Source organism: Hyperoodon ampullatus, assembly GCF_949752795.1.
Source record: "Hyperoodon ampullatus genome assembly, chromosome: 5".
Lineage (NCBI taxonomy): Eukaryota > Metazoa > Chordata > Mammalia > Artiodactyla > Ziphiidae > Hyperoodon > Hyperoodon ampullatus.
This window is the reverse complement of record NC_136918.1, coordinates 44,618,797-44,640,881: the sequence shown is the minus strand read 5'-3', so window position 1 is coordinate 44,640,881 and position 22,085 is coordinate 44,618,797. Positions and strand designations below refer to the sequence as shown.

General features: G+C 41.7%; 1 protein-coding gene across 1 annotated transcript in view; it reads right to left on the bottom strand.

Annotated features, from left to right (window-relative positions):
• Window positions 1–22,085, bottom strand: part of ETV5 (ETS variant transcription factor 5) — a gene marked incomplete at both ends in the record, with an annotated part of 51,357 nt that overhangs the window by 398 nt on the left and 28,874 nt on the right. The window contains 5 exons of the mRNA XM_079705067.1: window positions 2,930–3,031; window positions 7,710–7,879; window positions 8,028–8,096; window positions 12,161–12,220; window positions 14,277–14,536. Of these exons, the coding sequence (XP_079561193.1) occupies window positions 2,930–3,031; window positions 7,710–7,879; window positions 8,028–8,096; window positions 12,161–12,220; window positions 14,277–14,536 (661 nt within the window). The remainder of the gene's footprint in view (window positions 1–2,929; window positions 3,032–7,709; window positions 7,880–8,027; window positions 8,097–12,160; window positions 12,221–14,276; window positions 14,537–22,085) is intronic.

Genomic DNA, 22,085 nt, shown 5'->3' with positions numbered 1-22,085 from the left:
GGAACCTGTTACCTGCCAAGTGTTTTGTTGACACCACAGCTTAGCAGTTGAAAAGAATATCTGAATTTCAAACTCATATTAGGTTCTTTTAAAAGAAAATCCTCACTGTGTTATACTCACAGCCTAGAAACAATGGTTATGCTGAGGTTGGTGCCTGATATTACAAGAAGATATAAGGATTGAAAGATGCAGGAGTCAGACCATGTGTTCAGTTCCCTCCAAAGTTTACAGTCTTCCCAGGACAGCTTTGCTCTGAAGGGCTAGGAATTCAGAGAGCTGTGTGGGAATTTTAAGTTTGTTCCAAAACCAAACAGAACTGTGTTTTGGCTTACCTGCAGTTTTACATTACTCATTCCGTGGTTCTGCTACACTGAAGGAACTGATAACTACCTTTATATGAATTTTATGCATTATAATATTACGAGAACCAAATGGTCTTGATTAAGGGTGGCAGATGTATACAATCAATCATCCCTATTTGGGTTGTTAAATCTCTCGTTCCCTGGCCCAAAAGTCAGCTCACGTATGTGGAAGAGGGAAGTAGGAGGACATAGTGGCAATGACACCAGCTCATAAGCCAGGAGTGGATGGCTCCCAGCCTTGGCTCAGTCGCTAACAAGTCTCAACCTCTGAACCTCAATCTTCCCTTTCAAAAACCGAGGGTATGGACTACTGCTGTTCTAAGTCCCTCCCCAGACGGGCATGCTACCACTCCTCTTTTATTTAGTTCTCATTTACTCATGGGTCATGTAATAAATATAACAATGATCTCTTACACTGGATAGCACATTACTATTTCTAGAATGTTTTCACATATATTACCCTTTGAGATTAGATTAGGGACTTTCATCTACATTTTTATTGGAAACAGGCTTTGGAAGGTTGACTTTCCTTAAAGCATAAATGGAGTACTGGATCTGAGGCCCCCAAGTCTCATTCCTGTGCCTTGCTGTACTTTTTGCCTGTTTTATTCTCAGAAAATTCTCTTCTACTTCCTTAGAAAACCTAGAAACAAGTTCATAGGGACAACTCGTTGCCATTAGTTCAAGTTAACTGTGTCTTGATTACATTCCCTCAGATTGGATCTGGAGTTGGGAACAGCAAAGGAGTAATGGCCCTCCTTCCTGAGTTTAGGATTCTACCTGATAATGTTAAAACTAAAAGGGGAGAGAGTGTGTGTGAAGTTTGAGGGGAAAAAGGCAGTGACTGATAATGGGTTCAGGGTTTCTTTTTAAGGTGATAAAATGTTCTAAAATTGATTGTGGTGACGGCTGCACTACTCTGTGCACATATTAAAACCCCACTGAATTTAACCCTTTAAAAGGTGGGGGGGCTTCCCTGGTGGCGCAGTGGTTGAGAGTCCGCCTGCCGATGCAGGGGACACGGGTTCGTGCCCTGGTCCGGGAGGATCCCACATGCTGCGGAGCGGCTGGGCCCGTGAGCCATGGCTGCTCAGCCTGCGCGTCCGGAGCCTGTGCTCCGCAACGGGAGAGGCCACAGCAGTGAGAGGCCCGCGTACCGCAAAAAAAAAAAAAAGGGGGGGGATGTTGGGTGGGGTGACCACCCATCTATTCACTCTGTGCCAAGCACTGAAGTCAAACCCTCATTCCTGCCCCAAAGGAGCTGATACTCCTGTGGCAGATACTGACAAGCCAGGGAGTAACTTACAATACAGACAGTAGGGGAAGTGATGGAGATGAGCCCGGGTGCTCTCAGAAGCAGAAGAGGGACCATGTAACTCAGCCTGAGAACTTCAGATTCTTGGAGTAAAGAGGTGATTTACTGAGAAAACGAGTAGGGGCTGGCCAGGCAATGAAGGCGTTAGTGTTCTTAAGTAGGATGGTAGTTTAATAGGTATTTTTTTCATTTTATAGTATGCTTGATAACTTACATGAATGTGATATGTATTGTTTGGTAAACAAATATATTAAGAGAAAGATGGCTATGCTAGTGAAAGCAGCCAAGTACAAGTGAGGAAATGAGGGTTTAATGGTGCCTTGAGCCTGTATGAAGCATTAAAGTCTGGATCTTATCCAGAAGACCATCCATGAAAAGCCGTTTTAATATTTTTTAAGGAGATGAGAGGAATATGGGGTCATATTACCACCTGCCTCTGAGAAAGATAAACCTGGCTTCAGTGTAGACAAGTTCTCAGCAGCAATGACCTTATACTTCTGAGTGCATCTTGGCATCTACCATGTAGACTGCTTAAATGTGTAAATGCTAGAATCTGGGCAACAGTACAGTATAAAATCTGATGGCTAAGAAAAACCAATCAAAGATTTTCCATTCTCATCTTCTGCCTATCCACAGGATTTTAAGACTGTGGATCTTCACCACCTATAGCAATAAGGATTTTGTACTGGCTTCCTCAAAATTACACTTCATCCTTTTTTCTGCTACCTGCTACCAGGTGATTCTGCCATTTTGCAAACCTTGGGTTTTTAACTTGAGTTCCAGTTTCTAAGGTTCTAAAAGAGAAATAAGATTTTTTTTACTGCCCTAACACTTTTGGGAGTATTAAACCAACATATTTGGAGGTCTCGGTGTTTCAACTAAAGACTTCGCCTAAGCTCTCACGGGAGGGGAGACCTTCAAGTCGATTCCCTCACTTGCTCCTTTATGGATATAATAGTTAGCCTAAATGTCTGGATGTTTTTGTAAGTAGAGACAGTTTAAAGCAGAGGAGTCTAATTTTCCTACAGTGTCTTCCAGACACAACCTTTGGCTTTCATGTACCCAACAGCATTAAAGGTGCTCTTTATTATCTCATCTAACTCAAGTTTTTCCAAGATGTTTTTCCTATCACAGAATTACTTACGAGGCTAACATTTCCTCCCAGTCATCACATACAGTTTTATTTCAGAAGCCCTTGACATTTTCTTTGAGAGTGGTCAGAGTGGTCTAATCGTCTCTAGTAATCGCTCACCTTCTGCATGATGCCCTTTTCATAGTAATAGCGTAGAGATCGGCTGAGCTTGTCGTAGTTCATGGCTGGCCGGTTCTTCTGAATGCCCCAACGCCGAGCGACCTGAAGAGACAGGAAAGCAATGGAAACTCATTCCCTGGGCTTAGTGGTTTTCTCCCAATCCCAGGAGAGCCAGTTCTAGAACCTGACTGCTTTGGTCAGTGACCCATTTCTCTGACCTGGAAGGAAAAGCGCTGAATTCCCTCAAGACCAAACATTCAGCAAAGGTGATGATTCAGTCAAATGCTAAGAGGTGAGACCTAGAGGTGGAAAAATCCTAGCACTTTAAGATTGCAGAGGGCTTGGCTAGCGTCCCAGAGGAAGCAGGCTCTCTACTGTTTCTCCACATATGAATTATCGACCAATACCCATAGACCATTAGCACGTTGCCATTAAGTGCTATGGTTTCTGTAGCAGTCAATAAGGAATAATTAGAATGGTCATTCCTGAAACATTAGAAACACACTGGTGAATTGCTAATGGGCCAGCAGAGCAAAAGTTCAATTCTAATAAGATTGGAGAGGGGCTGGTAGATGTTTACTTATAGCAGCTCATGGAGTAAAGGGGAATCGGATCATTTCAGCCTGCTGCCATCCAATCCCCTGCTCCCAGCAGACTTGCAGAATGGACATTAAAACATGTAGCACCATTATCCACTTAATGAAAAATTAACAGGGCTTCCCAAACAGTCCTGAAGTGCATTATATCCAACTTGGTCCACCTCTGAGGTGCAGTGATGGGGGGCGTGTAATTGGAGCTTTGGGCAAAGAGGCCTTATAGCAAGAAAACTTCCTAGTGGAGGTCAGCAGGACAGCCAAGCAATCTCTGTTCTCAAGTATCTCAACATCCCAAATCCTACTTATAAGGATGACTGTCGAGGTAAGAGAAGAATAACCTTGGAAATATGAGGTCTTTAAATGTATGCAAACCAGGGATCATGTTTTGAACATTTTGGGTCAGTTTTAGAAACTTAAAAAACCAAAATAACTACATTCCTTTTTATTAAAAAAAAAAAGATGACAAACATGGAATGAGAAGTAGGGAGACTGCAAGTGGAAAAGGTGGATCATAAAACCACATTTCACTTGAAGTATTCTTTAAAAGTATTTGGGGCAGAATGAAGGCAACATCTCCTGAATTCAGTCTTCTAAGATGACCTTTAATAAATACCAAAAATAATCTGGTAAGTAAGGAAGAATGCATCTGTCCTAATTATATTACAGTAATTCAATAGCCAGATTCCACTCTGCCTTGCAAGAAACTGTGAAAGTTAAATTCCCATTCGTTTGTTTTGTGCCCCACGGCACGCACGATTATCCCTGGCTCTCCCCCTTTCTCCACAGTGTACCCGTTCAACTCTTTGAAATGGCCCAAAAGGCAAAATGAACCAAAAATACATCCCCTGGTTAAAGAAGACAAACATTTTATTTTACTATTATTATTTTTGGCTGCATTAAGCAGCATGCAGGATCTTAGTTCCCCGACCAGGGATCAAATGCGTGTCCCCTGCAGTGGAAGCGTGGAGTCTTAACTACTGGACCGCCAGGGAAGTCCCGAGAAGATAAAACCAATTTTTAATCAATTTCTATTTTTAACCAGTTTTTAACCAATTTCAATTTTTAACCAACTTCTATTTTTAACCTATTTCTATTTTTAAACCAATAGAAATAGGGGTGAGAAAGAACCTGTTAAATCAATACATGTTCTTTTACCTGTTCAGAAGAAATGACACCATGAAACTGTACTTGAACTGCTGTCAGACACAAGTGATGCAGAGACCCTTAAAAGAAGCCCAGCCTCATCATTTTACTATAGTCAGTGGTGGAAAACAATTCGTGAATATTTTTCAACTTCAGCCGTGACCTCTCTTTGCTGTCACGTGCATATGCAGTAGCTTGCTGGAGAGAGGTTTTATATATGCACAGACTTCAAAGCAGCTCTGGTAGCCATAGTTACTGACTCATCCTCTTGGGCCAGGGCCCTCTGATTCAGTAGCCCTCACCAGGGCTGCTCCTTCTGCAGTAATCATGATGCAGCACAACTGCAGAGCAGCTGGGAATTAGGGCTGTCCCATTTCTGGGGGGAGGGGAGCAGGCAATAGCTTGCTACCAGCTCCTCCTTTCTTTCATCTTTCACATTCGTTACTTTGATAGCATGCATCTTGAGGATGGAGGCCGAAGGAGTTTTAAAAACAAACAAACAAACAAAAAAACCTCACGTCTCTTCCTCCCTTTTTAAGAGACAGCAGCCGCAGCGCAGGGAGCGGCTCTTTCTAGCAGCCCGTCCTTTTAAACCTCCCCATGGCATCAGTTATCTGCCACATGTTCAACAAACAACCCTACCCCCCAAAATATTCATTAATGCAGATTCACAGTTAAAATGGCTCCAGATTAAAGCCGAGTCAGTCATAATTGAGAGGGTGCTAAGCTGGATGACAATCAAAAGACATTTGATTAGGAGGCCTGCCAAAAGCAGTTCCAAAACCACAATTTCCATGCACAGTGTAATGGATATTATGGATAATTACCCAGAGTGCACTACTCAGCCACACAGCTGCCTACAATTACGGCCCAAACAGCTTCCTCCTCCGCTTCACCCTTCAAGCTTCCCCCATGACAACTTCTTACAGCTTTTTCGAGGAGTTGGTATCTTCCTGACAGTAACAAGAGTAGGGCCCTCCAAGTTATACAAGGATTAGAGAGCGAAAAAATTCAAATGCTGCATGTTCCGAGGCCAAAGTGCACATGTGGAACAGAGCTGATCCTGGGTTAAGAGAATGGAATATTCGGAGTTCATGGAATGCTCGGGGATTTCAAGGTGCAGCGGAAAGAAGTACTTCCTGAAGAAACAAAGCTGTCCAACCAGCTGAGGGAGGCTCAAGGCCACCACAGGCCTCCCCTGTGACTTGGCTGCTTGGCATTTACGTGAGCATTCTGGCTTAGTATTAGCTTCGTTATTAAGAAAGCCGGGGCCCTTTGCCATCTGTTCATCATTTTCTTTACCGCTGGTAGGAGAGCAGCAGATTCAATAACAGCTTTACAAAGGGTCATAACCAGGTTTACCTGCAGCTATACAGCCTGTGCTTAGGCCAGAGGCAGTGGCAATAAAGTAATAAGAGCTCCTGTTTGAAATGAGATAAATCAATAAGGGCTGCCCACATGACAGACTGACTTTCAAAAAGCCTTAGTGAGTCTGGGCGAAATGCTTTCCTCAAGCCTCACATAAACCAGGCCACGTTATGAGGAAAAGAATGCAGGGCGGATGCTCTCCAGTGTGGCTGGAAGCCGCAAACACAGCTCCACTTCTAAACACGACTTAGCCAAAAAGACACCCTTAGAAAAACACAGCAGTACCAAACCCTGGCTTTGAAGGTAGACTGACTCTTAACAGAAACCGTTTACAATATGAGGTGTTGACATATTTCTATTTTTTGGTGAATGATGCAAGATCGGGAACACCATACATATATCTTCTCTAACTGCCTTTAATGAAGCCTGCCTTCCTCTCCTATCAGTCAGGATTCTCCTTAAGTCTCCAATCCACACATTCTCCTTTGCTCATCTTAACTTTCAGGCCACTTTCTTCTTCCGAATCTCCTGCTGTTAACCCCCATACCCACCTGTCCCCTTGGTGTGCTAAAGTGAGCCCTGGAATTGATGGAACAACATCTACAACTGCAGTCCCTGTTCAAACTCCTTCCGAGAGCACTGGTCCCATTCCAATCACACCCAACCCAAAGATACATTTTGCTCTGCTGGTTTAATATGTAACACCTAAGTACATGCTACCAAAAGAAGCATATGTCGGATTTTCAGGGAAGTTATTTCTTTTCTATTTATAATCTCTCTAGATTCTAAATCAAATAGAAATCAAATCAACCCCTTTGGGAATTCCCTGGCGGTCCAAGGGTTAGGATTCCGAGCTCTCACTGCTGAGGGCCCCGGTTTAATCCCTGGTCGGGGAACTAAGATCCCATAAGTTGTGTGGCGTGGCCATAAAACCAAAACAAACAAACAAAAGCCAACACCTTTTGAAATATGCCAAACTCAGAGCCTGATTTAATTTACTTTGTAATATTCAGGAAAGGAGGAGTTCTATGATGTCCTCCCCTTTTGAAGAAATGGTATTGGTTCTGTCCATTGGCCTTTCTGTCAATAGTCTGGGCAAACAGTAACAATGTTTCTTCTTTCTATTAACAAAATGATGAAGGTTTGTGTCCTCAACCACTGTGATACTACATTAAAAAAAAATCTAACTTCCTAAGATTGACCCATCTCTGATAATTTTATTTCTCTAGGTTAGAGCCATTTGAAATACACAGTGGGGCAGTTGCAACCTATAATATTACCTAAATGTCTTACAACCTGTTCATGTAACCTCTGGTATAGGCTATGACATATGAGGGCTGACACCAAAACAAGTTGGTATCACTGAAAGAACACTTGAAAAAGACTTTCCAACAGAGAGAGCCGACCCTATTAGAATGTAAGTCTTCATGGCCTCCCTCCCCAGAGTTTGCAGAAGTGTTACTAATACTTTTTATATATTCTGCAGTGGAGAACTCTGCCTGTCTGTGAATTGTAAGTTGTGCTATTAATAGAAAAGGCACTGCCAAGCCCATTGGCCGGGCTAGAATCTGAATGAGAAGGAAGAGCATATTTAACACCGCAAAAAGGCTCAATGGAGAACAGGAACAAACATCAACAAATCAAATCACCCGATCCCAGCTTCCAGTGCTTACCTCCTCCGGTTCTATCAGCTTGAACTCCATGCCTCGGCCTGTCCAGGCAATGAAGTGGGCATTGGCTGGGTCGTCAAGAAGGGTAACCAGGAACTGCCACAGCTGAAGGGAACCTCGCCTCTGGTAAGGGGGCCCCTCCCGATACATGGTGGGCTCTTGTTTGACTTTGCCTGTTTGGGACAAAGACACATATGTGGTACTTTAGTCTCAAGTTTCTCAGCTGATTTGGGCAAATGCTAATTTGGCATCAAGACCGATGAACGTACTCTGACATCTTGAACCTTCCAGCTTCCCAACAAACTGGATGTGGCTACTTACCTTCCAGTCTCTCAGGAACAACACAGGTGTCGTCAAAGTACAACCGGGGATCCTTCTCATATGAAAAACCTGAAGGAGAATTTAGAAAGAACGTGTTGCTTAACAAATTGTGTTCTCTGAAAACTCTGGATTTAAGGACTAAAACAGGATTCTACCATTTCAGGTCCTCAGCCTGATGAACTGCTCTATCTATTCCAGACTGAATTTTGGGGGGAACTTCAACTTCACCAGGACTTAGGTGTTCTGTTCTGATGCAATCACCTGCACTTCAGTCAGAGCAGCATCAGTTCCTGCTATTAGAGCTGAGACTGTAGGGAGGCACTGAGTCGCCAGCACGTTCCTTCACATCTTGCTTACGAGTTCTGCATGGATCAGTGTGCCTGTGACTAAGCCTTTGTATCTGAAAAGACATCTCATCTATTTCAGTTGGCCTTACCGGGTGGATTTGGTTGATCTATATGTGGTCTAGCCGTTTTCCTTTTAGCAAATATTAATTTCAACCTTTCTTACTGCTTGTCTAGGCTGCCCACACACCTCATTCAGTTATGAAAAAGCTTGGAGGGTAGAGAACAATGCCAAATGAGTAAAGACCTGGGCCTGTGGAGGATTGTGACAAGCAATAATTTTTAAAAGTTGGAGATATTATCACCTCCAGACACTGTGGAAGGAATCTGAAGAGACTTTCTGTCAATAAAACTTATTCACTGTATAGACAAGAAAACAAAGGGGAACTGACTGGTCCAACAACACATGTAAGTGGAAATGAAAGGAAGGCAGGGCAAAAAGTGGAAGGTGTCAAGGAGAAGGATGGCCTGGCATCCCAAACCCACCAACCCTTAATATGCATTCAACACTGACCACCAGGTCACCAGGCACCCTGACAAGGCCAGCGGCTCAAGCCAAAGCCAGTTAGTAGACAGGCGTGATGGGACCACACCCTTGCCTGTGGTCCAGCCTGTTTCAGGGGGCGAGTGCTCCAGCGTACTCTCCTCTACCCGCACACTTCTCAAGAGGAAGCACCAGGAGCTCCTGTCTGCTCAGTGGTGCTCCCTGTGCTCGGTTCTCTGATCAGTTCGTCTGGCGTGGGGTCCAGGCGTATGAGCGTCAGGTACGTGGTAGGGGGAGGGCAGAGGAGGCCGCTCTGCAGTGAAGGGCTAGCATTAGATTTTGAGAGGGATTTGCTCTGACTTAAAATCCCTGGGTAAAGGTGCCAAGAAAGAATCTGTTCTTTTTCTTCACAATCAGCCCGGGTCAAGTTCTCCTTGGCAGGATCAGCACAATTTTAAAGAGGCCTGGGGTTGGGAAAACACTGCCCAACCTGGAGGAAACAGACTGTCTTAAGGTTCTGTATTATTCATTTTTGTTTCCTCAGCCCCAAGCATTATTTCTCTGCTTAACTACAAAGGAAGTATATTTTATTTAGTATTTAATCCAATAAATATTTATGCCAGGCACTGTGCTAGAAGGGGGTAGATAGAAGAATACAGACTCGGTGCTTGCTCTCGTGGAGCTTGCATCCCAACTGGTGGAGACAGACAACAAAGTAGGGAAAAAAGAGACATGGTGTAGTGTGGAGAGTGTGGGCCCCGGAGCCAGACTGATAGACCTAGGTTAACTGTGTGACCTTGAACAAGTTAATTCATTTCTCTCAAGTTAATTTCCTCATCTGAAGACTGGGGAAGATAATAATTCCCACCTTATAGGCTTGTGAGAATTTAATGAGTTGATACATATTCTGTTCCATTGACCGATTTATCTTTACAATAGAGAGCTAAGAATAGCTCCTGGTACATAAGTGTGCAATACATGATAATTATAAGAAATTAAGACAGTAAGTACTTGTACATTGTGATAAGTGCTATTAAGAGATTAACTGGATAATGTGAGAGCTTTATCTTATATTCTGTCATGGATTCTAAATTCCTTTAGGAAAAGAACATATCCTGAATATCTTAGCCTCCTTATAGCACCTGGTACATAAGTGCTCAATAAATATTTGAATAAATATGAGGGAATCTATAGTTTCCATTAAAAGATTTAAGAATGCAATACTAACTTTTAAGTTAGGGACTCAGGGACTCCTATAATTTATTTTCCAATTTGGTACTAGGAAACTGACTTATGACAAACTATTATACTTTATATTAACAAGAATTACATAATCCATCATGCTTCATGCTTTTTGCCTTGGCTACCAGGAAGCTATGTATTTCCTGACTTTCCACATGGATTTTGCTATTCCAGTGATGTTTTAACAGCCTTATTATAAAGTCATTATAAATAAACTACAAAGTTTACACACCTGTCAAAATTGCCATGTTATTTTTAGAGCTTTTCTTCCTCTAAGGTAAAGAAAATACATTCACAGTTCACAGTATATAGGGAAAAAATGTAAATCTAGATTAAATTCTAGGTTTGGTTTTTCAAACTAATCAGATGAAGCCCTGCCCCTGAGTATCGTTTTAGTGTACTTTGTGGTTTCTAGTCATTGCCACGTGTGGTTCTCTAAAACATCTGGAAGATGCTGTTGGTTTAAGTGAAATTTAAGTCAGTTGAATTTGCACAGCAGTTACATCAGTTGTGGCCACAACCATCTAATCACTCAAATAAAGGTGGCAGGAAGGAAGAACCTGTTTGAGGGACAAAGTGGAAATGAAAGATTCAAAACAGTATGCAAAGATTCCAGGTGAACACTAAGGCAGGATGGCTGTCTTAGTAATCACAGATGCCAATCAGAAACACTTGTCTCACTATTTCACAGGCATCTGTGGTCAAGCCCGTATAAGGAGGAGAGAAAAACCATGTCAGGGTAATTGAGAGCAATTAAGAATGCAGATCTCTTTGAAACTAATTTCTTCAATGTGTATGGGGTCAGGGAAGAAGTGGGGGGAAAACCCAAGCTCGCAGATATTCTGTGTGTAGTAAGCAGCCCGATGCCTTACTAAAAATATTTCCTTTAAGAGCATGCTCCTTTCTAAATGTTGTAATCATGCAAAGTGTTTTCCTCCCTCTCTTCCCTCACTCTCTTCTAGTTCGCCTGCTGCTGTAGAAACATTCGGGAACCTGGAAGAGAGCCCCACACAGCTGTGCCAATCATGGCCAGAGGTCCAGTAGACAGCCCTTCCTTCCCAGGGCTGGACACTCACTCGGAATATCTCCGGGTGCCCGTGGCAGCCACACTGGGTCTCCCCTCTAACCAAGTTAGTGGGAGGCAGCCTCCCATAGAGACCACTCTTGTGAACCAATCACTCACAATAACCAGCCAATGCTTCACAGTGCTATCTTACCGGCTCTTTCAACCTTTCTCTAAAACTCTAGAACAGTGGTTGTCATCCTGGGGCACATGAGAATCACCCAGGAAGCTTTACAATCTGCTAACGCCTGAGTCCTACCTGAGAATTTCTGATTTAATTGCTCTGGGTGAAGCCTGGACACTAGAAGTTTTAACAGTTCCCCAGGGGATTCTAATGTGCAGCCAAAGCTGAGCCTCAGGACTCTGTAGTAGTAGTTCTCATGTTAGTGTGCATCACGATTGCCTGGAGGGCTTGTTGGAACACAGTGCTGGGCCCCTCCCCTGGAGACTTTGATTCAGCAGGTCTGGGGTGGGCCCTGAGAATCTGCTTTTCTAACAAGTCCCAGGTGAAGCTGACTGATGCTGTAGGTTTGGGGAATCACACTGCTCTAGGTATTTATGGAGAGATGTATAGGACAGAAAACAGGACATACTTCTGGGGAACGTGTTCTAAGAGAGAAATCCTTCCCTGTTTCAGCATTCAGAAGAGAACTCTTGAAGGTACCATCTTAAGTCGTGACATAGTTCCTAAGTGCCAGTTTAGGTGATAGTGTTATCTACAGCTATATATACATAACCTCCTTGTATGGAAGGGTGGAAACCAGACGGTTCATGTTTTCCTTTTAAAAGTTGGGGTCATTACTATGGAAAAGGATGGCAGCCCTCACAGGTCAAGAGCATGACTCAAATCCTGTGTGCGAGATAACTGGGGATCACGATAAATGAACTCTCGTGTTCACAAGCTAAGGAAGGTTTAAACTATGATCTCACATCTTAGCCTGGAAACTGTGCAACTTTAAGCTCCTTGAATATTATTATTATTTTTTAAAGAGCTACTTACCTTCATGGCTACTGGAGAAGTAGCCCCCTCTCATGTAGGACGACTGGCAGTTAGGCACTTCTGAAAGAGAAACAGACACACACACTCCTGTCAATAGTCTCTGCAGCTGAATCAGCACATCAGTCCAACTGCAGCACTGCACGAAAGCCCCTACACCTTCTCCTGCTCCAAGGTCATGTCTTTTTGGCCTTGTCTTGGAAAAGGGGTACCACTCTAGTAAGCAGCGTGGGAAACACCATGACCCACCATCTGAACGGAGGACTCGACTCGCAATCAAGAGAACTGGGAGGAAAAAATACTCACTCTCGTAACTTGCTCATTTTAGAAACTAGTTAGCGTCGAACCTTGTGAGAGAGTTAATGGCAGAAAAAGAAACTGGCTTTCAAAAGGCCAACTTGGCCTTCTGCCTGTAGCGACTCAGGGGCTTTGGGGTTTGGAGGGGCAGGAAGGTCACTTTAGCTCTTTCCCAGTTTGCTCTCCTTTACTGCTGATGGTCATATCCATTTCTGCTCCAAGAAGTGAGGGTATTTTTAGGTCAAAGAGATGAAGGGATTGGAAGTGATGAAGCTAGGACAAGAATGGGCAGGAGTGAGGAACTGCAGCTTGGCAAGCACATTTCGACCACGTTATTACTGTTAGAATGGAACCCATGCTGAAGCGATCTCTTCTTTAGACACCATGTTATCAAGGTGTCCATTGAGACAAAAGACAGTGAGCTGAGCTGTGCCCATGTGGGATGAGGCTTCACCCTGGGAACACCTCTCAGATCAAAGCATTGTAGATATGGTAATATCTGCTGGGTGTCTTGCTTTAAGGGAGTGGGATGGGGTGAAAGACTCACAGGACCGATTAAAATGTCAGTCCCAAAGGAAAAATGCTGCTGGTCATGCCTGCTCCTGAGAAAAATACATCAGAGCCTTCAGGAGGAATGCCAGTGGACATTTTATAAGCTATCGATACCTATACTTGGTCATTTTTCCATCATAAAGCAACAGATGTCTCCCTTCTGCCTACCTCCCCAGCCTTTCCCATAACCAATTTCTGCCTGAATTGAGCAATCTATGTATTATCTCAGAAGGCCAAGAGAAAATTCTATATCCTATTCCATTTGCAAAAGCCATTGAGTACATACTGCCCCACCCCCTCCCCAGGATCTTCAAGGAAAGCACGCACAGGAAAGGTTGATAACTGACCCACCACCCTCACATTCCTTTAGCACCAAGTACAAAAAAAAAGGAGCAAAAAAGTGTCATTTTTAAAATAAGGGTAAATGAAGAAGAGGAAAGAGTTCCTAAATGTGCAAGCTGCAAAATTCCCACTCTCCTTTCCCATAATGATCTCATTTAATAAGCCTGGCCTATAAGATATGTAGTCAGTGAATGAGTGTTTGGGTGACGGTGGAGAGAACTCCCAAGGCCAGCTTAAACTTCTTTACGTTCAAGTTTCTAGATAAGAGGTAACCCAAAAGCAAACCATACGTGTTCTAACATGTTATACCTCTCCCTGTGTACACTGGCAACAGCTGAAGGACACAGGAATTTTCCCAGATGAAAGTACTGCAACAGAGCAGCGACTCCTACGAAGCAACTAACAGGACAAACTTTTCCATGGCGTACCCAGCACCCTATACAGCCATGACAGACCAGGCAATTTCTCAGAACACCACTTATTTCAATAGAAAGAATCCCATCCTACATGTGGACTCTCTTATATTTGTATTGGGAGTTTAATGGGTCACTGTATTCAAAAAGAAAGCCACAAAACTAGAGGCAGGGCTAAAATGCAGAAATAATATCCCCTGTGCAGTGACTCGAAAGATAACCGGTCTTAAGAAAGGACATCACCAAGACTGGATGGCGGCGATCTTCAGGCTTGGACTCAGATGTACTGTGCACCACTTCTGAATGCCTACTGCTCTTCCTACCATTTGCATGGCTTTTCTGTTTTGTTTTGTATTCAGTTATGCATAGACATGTTTGCTTTACTAGCTCCTAAGTTCTTTGAGGGCAAATTTTATAAAACTACTCCCCAAAGCCCCACACATAGAAGACAGTCAGTAACAACCTGATAGATGAATGAGAGACTGAAGAAAGGAACGGCATGATTTTATGCTTACCTGAATCAACGCAGTAATCCCGGGGCTCCTGCTTGATTCCCATTGGTGACTGGAATCCATGTGCTGGGGGGCCCGGCATGCCTGGGACCCCATGTTCATAGAGTGGGTCATGGTATTCTTGTTTGAATCCCTGAGGGGGTGGGGGAGGTGCAGGGACGATAGGTTCTGACATTTGCCGGTGGTAATTGGGGCGATTATCTCCAGGAACTCCTGACTGAGGAGGGAAGGGGTGGCAGGGTTCAGACAGTTGTCTCTGAAATCTGCAAGAAGAAAGTAGTAGTTACATTGTTAAGTAAGAACAAGATGAATACCTACTGTGATACAGCACTGAGAATTAGAAGTCCAGATTAATGGAATTATTTGCAAAGTACTTATTAATGCTTGTTTCTGGACATCTTACCCTCTTCCCAAAATTATATTGCACATTTCAAACCTCCTGAGTCAGGGACTGGCCAAAAAAAAAAATAAATAAAACAATGAATGACATGGTAGCATCTTATTTTCCATGCATTTTTATTTCATGCACAGTCTATGTGTATAGTTGGGCCAGATTACGTATCTGAATATATAAAACCAACTATTTGCAAATATCACTAACATGTTATGTTTGTTCACTGGTTCATTCATTCTCTAACCTGTAGACAGAATTAATTTTTAAAGACAGAGGAGTATTTAACCAGAAGTTAACCAGTTAGAAAACGTAGTTTAAAAAAAAAATGCCTATATGTAATAGCAATCAAAGCCATAAAATCCCTAGAAAAAAATCAGGAAATGTGTAGGCTATACAAGAATAAAATCTTAAAACTATTTTCTAAGCAACCAATCTAATGAAAGAAAATATTTAGGACTTGGAAGGTGTTCACTCACTGAAAATTATTCTGTAAAAGCAATTCCTTCCCAACCAACTTGACAAAATGATTCTAAACTTTAAAAGATTAAGAAAGAATGATCTATTAGACTGACAAACATTATAAAGCCACAATAATAGGAATACAAAGAATGAAAGATAGGCATGTCAAAGGAATCCAACGAGAAGTCACAAACTGTCAAGCATAGTCCAGAATATGCTACTTGTTAAGGTTAGCATTTCAAATAAGAGGGGAAAAAGATCCCTGTTTTATACCACATGCCAAAATTTTTATATAAAGATTTCAACATGAAACCACGATAGTAAATATATGTGAAAACATATCTTGGAGTGAGGAAAAACCTTTCAATACATCATACCAACAGCAGAAATCATGAAGATAAATATGGATATATCTCCTTGTATAAATTTCTGTAAGTCAATAAACACCAGAAACCTAAAGAAAAACAATAAACTGGGGGAAAAAATCTATAATAGTCAGAAAATACCAGAAACAAGATCCCAAATTAAACAAACTGAGGAAAAATCTCTAACAGATACAGTAATGTTAATACTGCTGATATAAAGAGCTTTTAAAAAATCAATAAAAGATGGACACGCCAACAGAAAAAATGGGTAAAGAACATAAATGGGGAAATCACTAAAGAAGGGATGTAAATGGTCATAGACAAAAAGTTTAACTTCATTAGTAATCAAAAAAGTAAGTTTTAAAAGTCAACAATGGGGCCTCCCTGGTGGCGCAGTGGTTGAGAGTCCGCCTGCCAATGCAGGGGATACGGGTTCGTGCCCCGGTCCGGGAGGATCCCATATGCCGCGGAGCGGCTGGGCCCGTGAGCCATGGCCGCTGAGCCTGCGCGTCCGGAGCCTGTGCTCCGCAACGGGAGAGGCCACAGCAGTGAGAGGCCCGCATACCACAAAAAAAAAAAAAAAAAAAAAAAAAAAAAAAAAAAAAAAAAAGTCAACAATGTAACCCTATAATACTAAGGTCTTACTCTACTTTTAGTTTGATCCTATTAATAGTTTCAATCAAATAATTTGAATTTGATCTGAATCAATCTGTGACAACAGGTGGCCAATAGATTTCTAGAACATCAAGACGTAAAATCTTAAACTGAAGAGATTTGTGTGCAGATAAAACACTGTTTAGATCAGGGTATAGCGTGGCTCTCACTCTGTGAGTCTTTACTATCTTACTAAAAGCAGCACAAGACCATTGTATAACATGAAGATCACCAAACTATTTTATATATATTTATCCTTTTATCCCAGACACCAAAAGCATCAGAATCTGCCTGGCCAATTATTTAAACAAGTTTTATGAACTCTGTAAGGTTCAGTGGGCACTGAATGCATTACAGTGGATTGTCACCAGGAGCGCAATTTTCAAGGTTGCTGTTATTTAAGGAAACCCTTCTGTGGTCTTTGAAGTGTAAATGTGAAACTTGGGTTTAGGCTTGACATTTAGAATACAGGCACCAGAAGCATGCTGCACCTGATTTTTTTTTAACGCAAATTCTGAACAAGTGGGCAGAAAAGAAAGTGAAGATACTCTTTAGGGCTTTTTAAAGTAAAGTACCCGAAGTTTATGCTAGCAGGAACAGTAACGAGGGCACCACTTTCCATGTTCTCTCCCTTCCCCGCTCTGCAACTTTCCTAGCACCTTCCAAAGTAACCTCCACAAATCACTTCCTTGATGGCTCTGAGACAGCACCGAACCGCTCAGTTCTGTAACCAGAGCCTGTGCAGCTGGCAGGTCCAATCACTGCACTTCCGCTCAGCGCTCATCTTCTCACTTTCCAGAATGAAACTCTAGAGTTGGCCTGCTATGGCCCCCTCGGGAAAAGGTACTTCCAGGTGGGCACCAGCCAGCAACCCTCATCCCCCTCCCCGCCAGCATAACTTTAAGGATGCATGAAGCTAACAGGCCTGGGATCTGCAGAACAGATTCTATAACTGGGATTGTTTTGTCCTAGTTTGTTTTGAGGGAGTGGGAGTGGCAAAGGGGAGCTTAAGGGTAGGTCACAAAACCAACATATTTGGAAGAAAGATTCTCTCAGAGCTTGCTGCCGATAATGGCTTTTATTTGCAGAGATTAGTAAAGTAATTCCGTTCTTGTCCTCAAATACATTCTGTGAACTTTACTCACTGACCTTCATTTGAACCTCCTTCCCCTTTCTGCAATCCTTCTGAAGTATCTAAGAATGTGCTGTATACATAGCACAGCTATGACAGAGATGCCTCTTGTTTACTGAGGCAGGCAGTCATTTTCAGTGGAGGGTGGCTTGGTTCCTGACAGACCTCTTTCTTCCTCCTGATAACCACTCCCCCCTTCCACCACCCCCCTCACCCCGTGATCCCAACAGATTTCAGGCCATAGTGAGCTCACAGTTGGTGAGCAAAAGGAGACTTCTGGCTACTGAGCAAGCCTAAATTCAATAGGTTACAGATTAAGGCTTTTTTCAGTGCCAGTTTATTTAAAGAATCAGTTATTTATTTATTTGCCAGATTTATATAGCGCCTTTCCTCCCAAGAGCTCACCCACGCTACCAACATTTGGTTTACATTATGAAAACCGTTAGATGCTTTTTCTGCATTTCCTTTTCGGCTTCTGCTGCCAACACATAGAGTAAACACAATCCTTAGAGAAAAAAGGAGAAAAGTGTGGATTCAACGAAGGCTACACAGTGGCTGGCTCTGGGTGCCAGGTGAAGTAGAGTGACAGTTCAGAGGCTAGCCGAGAGATGATACAGAAAATTGGCTAAGAAACCACCACCACGTACTTAATATTTCTGTTAAAGCTAAGAGAAGATAGAAAATAGAGAAGCAGCATAGCTGGGTAAGAGGCTCTGGCTGCAAAGTCAGAACACATTGGGCTGAAATCCAATCTCTACCCCTTACTAGCTGTTTGACCTTGGGTTAGTTATGTAAATGCTCTGAGCCTCAGTTTCCTCATCAGGAAAATAAGGACAGTCGGGTTACTTGTCCCAAAGATCTGTCGTAAAGATTACATAAGATACTGTGTGAGACAGGGCCCAGCACGCTCGCTGCTGAGTTTTTGATTTTATGTTACCTTCAGATGTCACCATCAACTCCCCATGCCACCCTGACCCCCACAGTAAGCTAAATTCAGCAGGTATGCAAATGTAAGGGAAGATCTTAAGGAACTGGGAGAAGACTTTCCTCCACACAAAATAAGAGTCTCCTAGCTGCCTACTCAGTCTCCTGTCTCAGAAAGAGAATACTGACTTTTATTCCGGGTGGTAACGTACCACCTAACTTCACATAATATTGATTTTCCTGACATATACCCAGAGCCAGGCACTGCTGCAAAACAAAACCCACACATTGTCCCTAAAAAGCCCACCAAAGAACTCTGAAACAGCTCTCAGGACTCTGTGAGGCCTGTTGGCATTGCTTAAACTCAAATTGGCCTAAACTCAAATTGGCCTATCTAAACTATGGTAAAACATAAAGAGATGACAAACAAAATATGTCCTTTAAAGGCCTAGGTATTTATCTGATTTCTCAAGATCTAACATGGAAGAAAAAAGGTGATGTAAATACAAGATGTTACCAGGAGATTAGATGGTGAAAGTATTAGTTTTACATGTACAACATTAGTAAGTCTAATGATGAAAAGATTTAGGGATACAGGGAGCTTTACATTTTTAAAACTTAACATTAAACAGTGAACCAACTAAAGTTTCTGTTGTAGTATCTACATCATTTAAGAAAGATTCCTTTAGGATAGTTTTCTTTATGGAACATAAAAGTGATTTTTTTTTTTTTTTTTGCGGTATGCGGGCCTCTCACTGCTGTGGCCTCTCCCGTTGCGGAGCACAGGCTCCGGAAGCGCAGGCTCAGTGGCCATGGCTTACAGGCCCAGCCGCTCCGCGGCATGTGGGATCTTCCCAGACTGGGGCACGAACCCGTGGTCCCCTGCATCGGCAGGCAGACTCTCAACCACTGCGCCACCAGGGAAGCCCCATAAAAGTGATTTTTGAAATAAAATTGTTATGGAAACATTTATTGAGCATTTTCCCTGTGCTAATGTGACTTCATTTAATTCACCCAATGATCTAGTATTCTCCCATTTTCAGATGAAGAAACCAAAGCTTAGAAAAGTTAAATGCCTGCCTGAGGTCACAGATAGGAGAGACGTAAGTGAGAGAGCAGTGTATTCCAAAATTCTTAGATAGGAAGTAGCAGAGCTGGGATTCAATCTTAGGCTGTTAGTCTGTCCAACTCCAGAGCCATTGGCCTATACTATTTGTACAATTGTTTCTATAATTGTTTTTAAATACCCTCTTGATGACATTTAAATAACAGTCATATAGTCCAGGAAGCTAGAAAACTCCTATATGTTTGGAAATCAAGAAATATATATTTTAAGAACTCCAGGATTGAAGAAATAATAGAAAACACTTGGAACTGAATTTTTTAAATACCACAAATCAGAACCTGTGGGATATAGCTAAAGCAGGACTTGGGAAGGGAGATCAAATAATTGATTGTCCCAACCATGATATTTTGAGGATTGAAAAGGAAAGCTGTTAGCAATTACTTTCATAAGCCATAAGTGACCCAGGAAAAACTGAATGTATGGTCACCCCAGCCTTAGGAGAACCTTTATTTGGTTATATGGTTATAGTATAAACAAAGAAAGCTAAAAAAATTAATGAGCAAATCATCCAACCAAAGAAGTTAGAAAAAACGGAATAAGCAAAGAAAATAGAGTAAAACATTTTAGTAGGAGCAGAAATCAATGAAATAGAAAACATCCAGTAGAAAGAACGAGCAAAGCCAGAGTTGATTTGTTGAAAAGATGAGTGATATAATTTGCTAAGACTAAGAAGGTCTAGATAAATAGCATCAAAAATGAAAAATGGATAAACAGATGCTATAGAGGTTGTTAAAAGGACATTACGAACAGCTTTATGACAATTAATTTTACAACTTGTAAAACAGAAAAATTCCTAGAAAAATAATTTATTAAATTCACTCAATTAAATAGGAATCCCCAGAGCAAGACCATAAAAGGTGAAGACACTGAAGCAACCAGTAATTAAAAAATCTTCCCACAAAGAAAGCATCAGGCCCAAATGGTTTTACTGGTAAATTCTTCCAAAAATTCAAGGATTGGAAAACCCCAAATTCACACGAGCTATTCTGGAATATGTAGAAAGGAGAATACCCTCTACTCATTTGGTGAGTATAACCTCAATGCTAAAACCCAACAAGGACAATATAAGAAAGAGAAAGTATTCATTATTCTCAATCATAAATACAAATGCAGAAGTCCTAAATATATACTGGAAAACCTAGCCCAGCAATGTATAAATGATAATACATAACAGATAATTTTGCCTTATCACAAGTATATGAGGTTGGCTTCATAAAACTCAATGTAATTCATAACACTGAAAAATTAAAGGAGAAAATTTGTTTGATCCTCTCAATAGAGGCAGAAGTGTTTGATAAGACTCAGTATGTAGTCATATTAAAAAATGTCAGTACACTAGGGAAAGAAGGAAATTTCCTTTAGCTTGATAAAAGGTAAAAAAGAAAAAACAAAACCAAAAACAACCCCCCACCCCCCAAAAAAACCTATAGTAAACATGGGGAAATGCAGAAAACAAGCCCTTTTAAGATTCAGAACCAAAAAAAAAACCCCATACTCGAACCATTTAGAAGTACATTATTCAGTCCGTCCAAGAAGGTTCCATTAAGCATCTATGAAACTCAGTTTTGGATCATAAAGTGAATTTGTGCTGCCACACATAACACGCTGTTAACAGGAGTGCATGGAGAGGCATGCGTCAGACAGGCTACAAGTGTGACTGTCAAGTTCTTCCCTCTCTAAAAACTACAAAATACGAAGGACAAAAATGAACAGCAATTTATTAGGGATGGACTTTAAGAGAGGAAGTAGAAGCAAGAGAAAAACTTGCATATATTACATCTCTTAATCTAGCATCTTTAGGGAATAAATAGTTTTCTATTAAATCACAATTCTAGAAAACGTAGGCTCATCCTTTAAGCTCTGAAGTTTCGATCATAACCACTGAGGGAACCTTCTCAACCAGGCCATTCACTCCTTTAGATTGTGTGGCACACAACAGACCCTTTCTTGATGACTCTGGGGACTCGGTTCTGACTATCGATTTCAGTGTGATAGCCTGTTGTGATACTGATGCCCTTAGGAAGCATCAAGAAGCAGAGGATTTTTCCACCATCAGGGGTATCTCCTTAAATTTTGTCTTTTCTTGAGTTTTTGCTTCTTGATGCCACGTAAGTGCGACAGCAGTGTATTCCAAAATTCTTAGATGATGCTTTTCTTAGTGGAGCCTCTTCAGCTGAATTGTGGGGACTCGAGATGGAATGACAAATGGAATAGTAAAGATGAAAACATATCTGGCCAGGACTGTGGGCATAACATAGGAGTATTTTCTAAGTTCCTCCACCCAGCACATGTAAACATTGTAAACAGCACAGTGAAAACTCCTGTGAGAGTGGAAAAGCTGCATGAGAAGCACTTCTCCTTTTCAAGGAGCAGCTGCTCTTTAAGGATAAATGGAACATGTCTGAACATGCCAAATTACATGGGTTTTTTTTTTCCTCCTCCTTGAGGGGAGGAAATAACGAACATAAATCACGGCTTTCAAACACAGTATTTATCTTCCAAAAACGAATTTTGAGTTGTAAAGAATTATATACTGAGATTATACAAAACATTAAGAATGTACTCTTGACTGGATTATATTTTACTTGTTTAAAGTATAATCTTAGCAAACAATCGCTATCAATAAACATTGAAGACAAGATACTGAGCTAAATGTGGTCTAAAGAAAGGGGTCTAAGTCATGATTTTTAAACCTGAAAGAGTTTGCTCTATTCAACTGAAGAAATAAGGCACTCTGTGAGCAAAACAGAAAATATAG